The sequence below is a fragment of the Egretta garzetta genome, unplaced genomic scaffold, assembly GCF_000687185.1.
Source record: "Egretta garzetta isolate BGI_Z169 unplaced genomic scaffold, ASM68718v1 scaffold138, whole genome shotgun sequence".
NCBI lineage: Eukaryota > Metazoa > Chordata > Aves > Pelecaniformes > Ardeidae > Egretta > Egretta garzetta.
Window position 1 is genome coordinate 257,628 of NW_009260598.1, and position 9,259 is coordinate 266,886.

A 9,259-nucleotide genomic window follows, 5' to 3' on the forward strand; every position below is an offset into this window, starting at 1 on the left:
TGCTAACTAGCTTTTGGGTACCCTCGTTCTTGTATTAGCCCTTGGTGGATGTAGAGAAGCTGTATTTTACCATCCATCCACTCTTTGCTTCCTTTACCAGCATTCAGACATGTCCTAGAGCCTAGACTTTGTGTTCAAACCGAAACAGAAAAAAGCGGTTGGTTGAAGCTGCTAGACCAAATTCACTAATGATGAATTCCACAGATTGATTGCAACTAAATAGACGTTTTCCCATTCTTAACTTACTTTCTTTAACAGAATTTTATTAAAGAATTATACGAGACTAAGAGCTTGTTTATCTATTTGTTTTCCTGGATATAATTAAGAAGCATAAAGTATTTCATCTTGGACTCTGTCCTGTCTTCAATGAAACATTGTAGTTAATATGCATGGGAAAAGATGTTTCATTTTGAGAATCAAGGCTATTGCTCAATAAATTGTCTTATTGTCTTAAATTGTCATAATATTCTTAAAGAATGTTTCCAAAATATTGGAACAAACACAGAATTGACATTATTGTGCCATAGAAAGGAAAGAATACATGAGCATTTGTCTGCTTAATCAGCCCTATCATTAAAATAGCTACGTCAGCATCCTTTTGTACTTGTTCCTTGGCTACAGAACTAAAGAGGGACACGCAGGATTTTGTCAGCTTTAGTAGCTGACCTATAAACTGCTAGAGTCACAGGTTTTAAAACTGGGACATGGACGGCCATACAAATACTCTAATGATCTGTGCACCCAGGTGTATATATGGAAGGTCTGTTTACTAACTGCAAATGACCATCTTTAACAAGATATTTTTTTCCTTTTGTAAACTTACTATGTAGTACTTGAGAAATATTGTTACGGTGGAAGGATGTTTCAGTGGTGAATAGGTTTGAATGGAAGCAAGCTGTTTGGTGAGGAGTCAGGAGAAAGAAGTGTACTATGAAAGCCTTCACTCCCACACCTCCTTCCAGAACCAGGGAGCAAAATTGGCTTGCACTCGGGTTCAGTGTAAACTTGGGGAAAGTGGGGAGTCTGGAAGTCTTGGAGGGCAAGGGGGGGAGGAGACGGGCATGACCAAAACAAAAAACCTGAACAGTAAAAGCTTTTACCACAGATCGTTCCTGAAACCTAATGATAGTGGAGGAAAGTGGAGGAAACAGAACCATCCTTGTAGGAATGGTTGTATCACTCTGGTATACTTATTAGGATCTTCCCGGGACATGGGATGGGAAAACACTTAGTATCCAATGCAACCTTGCAGGACCTATATGGCCCTGTTTTCGGTGGTTCTGGTATGTAACAAGTTAAAATGGATACTATCTGTAGTTTGCCTCTTACTTTTGGTGGTTGCTTTTGAACAGAAATTTTATTTATAATGAAACGGTTATACAGTATTACAAGAAGTTCCTTTTGTGCTAGAGGCTGATGTGCACTAGGTTAATAATGCACTGTAGCTGAAAAATACTGCTTATATGTTTTAAGCTTTGCCCCTGTAAATGCCCGCTTCTGAGGGGCAGTACTTCTTATTTGGAATAGATGTAATAATCATTAGTCTTTTTTAGGGACCACAAACTGAAAACATATGAAGTGGCACCAGATAGGGAAATTGCTAATTATTGACATATTTTTCCATAGTTAGAGCTGAAGTTTGTATTTGGTTGTCTAATATGAACAATGTAGGAGATAAATACCTATTAGGACTGCTTGTATTGATGAAGCTTTTAAACTTGCCAGAATGTAACGAGGCGTTCCTGCTAGAAAAATGCCACATGTGGTAAATAATTACTGTAAATTATGAATGTAATTTAAATAAAAAAAGGGACTAGCCAAACTTGACAGAAAATCATTAACTGTGAGAATGGTTTCAATATGTGCCAAGGATGTGTTGGAGATCAGGTTACAAAAAAAGTTTGATTCATGAGAGGAAGCCCCTGACCTGCTGGAGCTGTGTGGCTATAAGTCCTTTTCCAGCTGTTTAATCTTCACTTACGGAAATTAAAGCTTCAGGTTTTTGGTACTAAATATTTTGGGTTATTTTATATTAGCTCTTTGAAGCTTAAGAGTATCTGGCAAGAAACCTAAAGGGTTGAACCCCAGCACTATGAACTATTTGAGACTCTAATGACCAGAGCTAAAGTATTCTCATGCTTGACTTGCCCAGTAATGCCAGCCCATAGAAAATACACCACCAGCCTGGGAGTTGCCAGTGTTCATTGAGTTGTAACTTCCACTTGGTACAATGTCTTTCTGAATTCTCAAAGGGTTTAAAATGTGCTCTCTCTATTAATCACCGAGTCGGGAAACGGGAATGCGTTGCCACAGTGGCTCTGCTCTCACACTGTTCAGCCGGTGAAGGAACAGTTTTGAAGTTTGCTGTGTCACATCAGGGAGATTTCCCAGTTCAGCTTTGCTGTCAACAAGAATACTAGAATTTTTTTTATTTTTTTATTTTTTTATTTTTTTTTTCTTCTTTAAAAGGAAAAGCTTGGTCTGGATAGAGCAGTAGGGAATAGAATAATGAGCAGTGGCCCAGCCTCTCCCTCACCATGTGATGGACGGCAAGCACTGCAGAAAGCTGTGAAAACCAAGAGGGCTGCAACTCCTTTGGCCTCTAGATAAACCATCTCTGAAAGGATTTGCTATCTAGTATGAAAATGAGTGAATAGATACTGTTAAATTAAGATGCTATTCTACAAATAATAAGTAATTTCCATTCTGGAGTAGATAATTTATGCCTACTACCCAGGCAGGAATTGTGATTAATATGCTGCATTAGCTGCTTGAGCAGATAACATCTCGAGAGCTAAAGATCTTGTTTTCATGCTAATAAGAAAATCAAAGGAGGATAAAACCCTGAGAAAGTGATGTAATCCACAGAGCAAGTCATACCCTGTCGCAACTGTGAAGTCTGAACAAAATGTTACCAAACTTTCCCGTAAAGGAAAGAGAGAAAAGCTTCTGAATTGGGACACCCCAAGCTCCACACCTGTAACATGGTAGAAATGGAACTGACCTGTTTTGGCAAAGAGAGCGTGATGGCGCGCTTTTTCCTTTCCTGCATGAAGAGAGCAGTGCTTTTTTTTCTTTCTTCAGGAGCCCATGTGTGTCTCAGGTGGCACGGGCCAAATGCCCCCATTGACAGCAGGTGGGGCTTTGAGTCTCAGATTAGTTGCAATGAACAAGAGACTTCTCTTGGTGTTCACTTTAGTCTGAATCTAATATACCAAGCTCCAGTTAGGTCTAAGAGATAAAAAATTACCTATAAATTAAAGGTAAATTGTTTTCTGTATTTATGCTATTAAATTTGATAAAATCCAAAGGTTTCCCTCCCTTGGGGAGGGTCATCTAGTTTAACCTCAACTACTAAGCAAGTCTCCACACTCTTGTATTCAGCAATCTATGCTCGTCATTCATCTGATCTCAACATCTTTTTCCAGAGTTATATCCCAGATATGTATTTGTCAGTGTGGCAAGTCCATTTCTTTTCTCCTAGTAACCTTCTCGCTGACAAATTCTCACTTTCCTTTTAAGATGCATAATAAAGCATTCAGGTTGTACAGAACACTAAGGTGGGTGGTGATAGTAGTAACTAGAATGAATACATGTCATCTAGAAATTTCTTTGCCTGTAAATGAAACTAATGTTCTTGTTCACGGTAGATCTAATGTTGAAAAACATATTAATGAGAAATTTATGAAATAGAGGTTGTTCTTTTCTTTCATTAAAACATCAGTGTATCATGCTGCTGTTTTCTGTATGTACACAAGATGTAGATGAGACAGTTCCAGTATTGTTCCGGTAGGAGTCAGTTGTCAAGTAGGACCACTTTTTTTTGGTAACGACTCTTCTACTCTTAATTAAAATTAGGATCTTCTTTCTCTATTTTAACTGGCTTGCGCTATTTGGCTAACCATATGAGTCATTAGTCTTTTCCTTCTTAGAATTTATTTGGTTATCAATTACGTGTTTGGAATTGTTCTGAAATATGTGATAGAACTTCTATTTCAAAGTATCTTTATGGGGGATTTACGGTTTAGCTTTGATGGTCAGTTGAATGCCCTTTAAGCTATGTTGTCAGAAAATACTGTGTAGGTTTCTGCCATAATTGTGAATACATAAAGTGCTGGACTGCCAGTGTACAACTTGAATCAGAATTTGGAGACTGCCATTTTGATTTAAAAACCCCTATGTCTCCAGATTTTATCCTTTTTAATGTATTATAATGTAATATATTAATGCATTATTTTTAAAGTACAGTATGCAATTATGCTGTGAGGCATTTTATCTTACTGTGGTTATACAGGTTGTTGAGAAATTGTGCAGAAACAAAAACTGGAGTGATGAAGTACAGTAAATTTGCATGAATTATCCTCCTTCTTTCTTAGATATTTGGGCAATTGGCTGCATATTTGCTGAACTATTGACTTCAGAACCTATATTTCACTGTCGTCAGGAGGACATCAAAACAAGTAATCCTTTTCATCACGATCAGCTAGATCGCATTTTCAGTGTAATGGGATTCCCTGCAGGTAATTTATTTTCATTAACATGTCAGACCTAATGCTACTGAGTTGATTTTTCTTCTAAAGGAAATGACTAGTTGTTTGTATAGATACGAAGAAGCTGTCTGTTTGATGGATTTGGAAACGCTGACAACTGTGAAACAATAGCACTGGCCAACAAACAGGAACTCAAAAACTGCTGTAGTTATTTATTCTCATGTATTACTTAACCTGCACTTTCAGAACTGTAAATGCTTCTCCTTTTTTCCCCCCACCAAAGATAAAGATTGGGAAGACATAAGGAAGATGCCAGAATATCCAACTCTTCAGAAGGATTTTAGGAGAACAACGTAAGTGATGATAACGCAACAACAGTTCCATGAATGTAGCAGATAAGCAGAAATTGGCTCCTATCCTCTGACTTTCTGTGGAGGGGATTTTGGAGTGTTTGGGTTCTAACGCTGTGACGGCTGTCCTGTTTGAACTAGCTGTTCTGCTTGAATGATGTTCTCTCCCTCAGCTGCTTGTTAAAAGCATCAACTGAGTTGCCTCCTCATTTTTTCTAGAAGGGGTCATCACAAGTGCCACTTAATCTATGGCAGGCACAGACAAATGAGCTTGCTTAAACCACTTGTGTTAGCTGTTCAAGATAACTGCATTCATTTTGTGTAAGAAAGAGTAGGGAAGCACCTTCTTGGGCCTTTTGACCAGCAGATATACGGAGGCAGTAAAGTAGTGGACAGAAATTGCTGTGGAAGGTAACATGTTCAATAGGTTGTGATGCAAAGCCTATCTGGGATGTGAGAATTTTCCACTTCTAGTGTTTCCTGGTGCTTTGGCTAAATTAGTCAAGTGGTGGCAATAGATCAGAAGGTGTAAGGAGCAACACAGACTCTGTTGCAAGGCAGAGGACATAGATCCAGGAGTTTTGGATTCTGTTTCCAGCTCTGCTGTGGATTCATTATGCTGGCTTTAGACAAGATATGAAGCTTATCTGTGCACGAAGCCTCTTTCTTTTGAAAACAGCTATAGATAACCTCTGGATTTGTAGATTAAAGCCAAGGAACAGGTCATACATATTTGGGGCATTTTTGAGCTTGGGAGCTATCAGGACTGTATGGTTTGCTGCAGGTTGGGGCCAGGGAGACAGAATGGTATACTAGCTGCTCTGCCAAATTGCAGCTGGAAACAACGTTAATAGATTAGCTGTTGCGCTGTTACGAATGGCTGTACACTTTCTGTGGCAGAGTTGCTTTAGAAAACTAGTATAAATTTCATGTTGAATTTCTGTCGTATGCCCATGTCAACAGCTTATCCATAAGTATAAATTTCAGGTTGAATTTCTCTGTCGTATGCCCATGTCAACAGCTTATCCATACACTGTAAAAGCTGCATGTTCCATGGAAATAATCTGTACACAGTTGATACTGCTTCTGTTAGTGAAAAGCACACTTTATGTGTGCAACTACTAGATGAATATCTGACATGCTTTCTGATAGCAGTTCTTTTTATGGTTTACTTATTAAGGGCTGGTAAATGTTTTTGTGATCATTTAGTACACTTCCATATTCTTAATGCTGTATTATTTCAGAAATGTCTTTAACTGTATTTTTCAGATATGCCAATAGTAGCCTCATAAAATACATGGAGAAACACAAAGTCAAGCCTGACAGCAAAGTTTTTCTTTTGGTAGGTACAACTTCAAAATCACTGTGATGATAGGAATGAAATGCATTTCTAATGGTAATATCTGCGTTTGTTCTTCTGTCTCATTCTAATGAACACTGACGCTAAAGAAAGCTATCTATCACGAACTGGCCATTTTTGAGATGTGCTTTCTTCGTATACATTCATGCTGAGGGCGTGCTTAAAATGCTGGAATTGAAGATCTGAAGATCTTATCTAATTAAGATCTGCAAAGCACTCATATACCCAGCCTCACCCTTAGGTCTGCTGTGCAGATAGGATAGTGAGTATTATATATCCCTTGATTCCACGTTGTGTCAGAGAGCTAAAGAGCTCCTAAGAGGTAAAGAGTTTTGTGAAGAAAGGGAAGAGGAAAGGAGAAATTTAATTATTTCCTGTAGTAATTTTCTTTCTTTTTTTTCTTCCCTTTTTCTTCCCTCTGATAATAATCCACCTCTGTTCTGTGGACGATTCCAAACAATATCCCTAAACATGTATTTGCTAGTTACCTAGTTGAGTCATTCATTGTAGGTGAATATAGGATTGCTCTGTCTAATACAGCATCATTTTTGGATGCCTCTGTGATGACTTAGTGCTGTCTAAGTTTAGGAATGAAGTTCAATGTGACTTTGCTAGTGCTGTGAACAGGGAGTATATGTAATGAGGCTCTTAGTGCAGCTTGAGTTCTAGTAGTCTGTTTTCATCGCTAGTTATGGCTTCAGCATAGCAGTCTTCCCTCTAGGTCCTGGCAAAGATTTGCTCTTTGGCTTGTTCGTAGCTGCTGGAGGATGACACAAATAGCTGTGGAAACAGAATAGGTTGGTCCCAAGTGCATGGAAGGGAAGCATTCATGTAAGAAGTATGAAACCTCAAGAAAAAATAAAATTTCTTAAACTCAACTTCCTGGGCATATATTGGAATGATCTGGAGGAAGAGTCTAACTGAAGAGACAACAATTGTAAAAGACATTGTTAGCACCTGAATTTCCCCCTGCTTTCCTACTAAAGGTGGAAGCCATCAGAAAGCCTGGCGGAAGGGCAAAGAAGCAAATGGGTTGCTGTCAGCTTAAATGGTTAATTCATCAAAGCTATGAACACGAAATTGAGAGTCATCTTGGGTGGGTAGGCTACTTTTCCAGGGGGGAATATTAACCAGATCTCCAAAAAACACAAAACTAACCATATATATACACATATTTTGCCACCCCATGGCATACTACAGATGTTTTTACACACATATATATATATAAAAAAAAGGAACTCTTCATGATGGAGAAGTAGGGAGACAAGGTTATTACAGGGTGACTGAACAAATAGATAGGTATCTACCTATGTATTATGTCCTTGCTCACTGCAGGGGTGTTGGACTAGATGACCTCTAAATGTCCCTTCCAACCCAAAGCATTCTATGATTTTATTCCCCTATATAATTATGAGAATGAGAACTGAGATATCCAAAAGTCTAAGGGCTCTTTCTGAACATCATGAAGACAGTTTGCTTAGCAAGGTAGGTTCTCTTAGTCAAATTTTTCTTACTGTTCGTAATCAGGGATGAACAGGGGTGGCTTAGTGATCAACTACAGAGATAGAGGTTAGTCTCTGAGCTCTGCATAAGAATGCTCAGGAACATGGGCAACCTTGATACCTCATTGTTGCGCTGAGGAGGTCCATATACCTGAATTGCAACAGCCATGCTACAGCAAAGAGGCTCAGTACCTGCCTTATCTTGTGAAAGATCCTAAAAAACAGTAGATCTTGAAGGAAAGGTGTGCATTGCCCTCCTAAATCAAGAGATTAGAAATGTGTCTGCTAATGAGCTTGTACATGTATTCTGAAGCAGACTCCCTAAAACTGCTAGTTCATATCCCAGGTAGTTATGTAGTATTTTTTGAGGTAACTTCCATATTGCAAGGTGACCTCTGAAGACATCTACTTTGTAACCTTCATTAGTCAAGCCTTCCCGCTAATGAGTACAGAAAATGTGGTGCATAGAGAAAATATGGCATCAAGTAGACCAGTGCAGGATAACAAGCGGCTCCTGACAAAGAGGAGGATATTGTGCTACTCTGCTGATTGCTGTTGAACAGGAAGGGCTGAATGTTTTCCATCCAGAAAGAGGCATTTGTTCTTGCTGTCTTGGAAGAGTTACAAGCATAGTATTTATAGGTGTTGTGTCAGGCCAGTAGAGCTTGACAGCGAGCAGTCTTGAGAGCTGCTGAGAAGTATGAGACTGTTGATGAAGTCCAGTCTCACAGGCTTTCTATATTGTGTTAGCAGCTGCTACCCTGAAAGCAAATTGTGTCCAGCCAGTTTTTTTTATTCACTTTCTTAAGAGCAACAGAAGCTACAGAAAACTAGACTTTGTCAAAGAAAGTTGGTCCACAGTAGCGTCACTGAGGAACCTGAATGCACATAAGTCCATGGGACCTGATGAGATGCATCCCAGAGTCCTGAGGGAATTGGCCGATGTAGTCGCCAAGCCCCTCTCCATGATATTTGAAAAGTCATGGCAGTCAGGTGAAGTCCCTGGTGATTGGAAAAAGGGAAACATTGTACCCATTTTCAAAAAGGGTAGAAAGGAAGACCCTGGGAACTATCGACCTGTCAGCCTCACCTCTGTGCCTGGGAAGATCATGGAACAGATCCTCCTAGAAGCTATGCTAAAGCACATGGAGGCCAGGGAGGTAATTCGAGATAGCCAGCATGGCTTCACCAAGGGCAAGTCCTGCCTGATGAACCTAGTGGCTTTCTATGATGGTGTGATGGCATCAGTGGACAAGGGAAAACCAACAGATGTCATCTATCTGGACTTCTGCAAAGCCTTTGACACGGTCCCCCACAACATCCTTCTCTCTAAATTGGAGAGCTATGGATTTGATGGGTGGACTGTTTGGTGGATAAGGAACTGGCTGGATGGTCGCGTCCAGAGGGTAGTGGTCAATGGCTCGATGTCTGGATGGAGACCGGTGACAAGTTGTGTCCCTCAAGGGTCCGTACTGGGACTGGTGCTGTTTAATGTTTTCATCAATGACTTAGACAGTGAGATCAAGTGCACCCTCAGCAAGTTTGCGGATGACACCA

The 9,259-nt window shown here is 39.6% G+C and overlaps 1 protein-coding gene across 1 annotated transcript in view; it reads left to right on the forward strand.

Moving 5' to 3' along the window:
* Nucleotides 1-9,259, forward strand: part of CDK19 (cyclin dependent kinase 19) — a 112,336-nt gene that overhangs the window by 86,642 nt on the left and 16,435 nt on the right. The window contains exons 7-9 of the mRNA XM_035900294.1: nucleotides 4,377-4,520; nucleotides 4,774-4,843; nucleotides 6,110-6,182. Of these exons, the coding sequence (XP_035756187.1) occupies nucleotides 4,377-4,520; nucleotides 4,774-4,843; nucleotides 6,110-6,182 (287 nt within the window). The remainder of the gene's footprint in view (nucleotides 1-4,376; nucleotides 4,521-4,773; nucleotides 4,844-6,109; nucleotides 6,183-9,259) is intronic.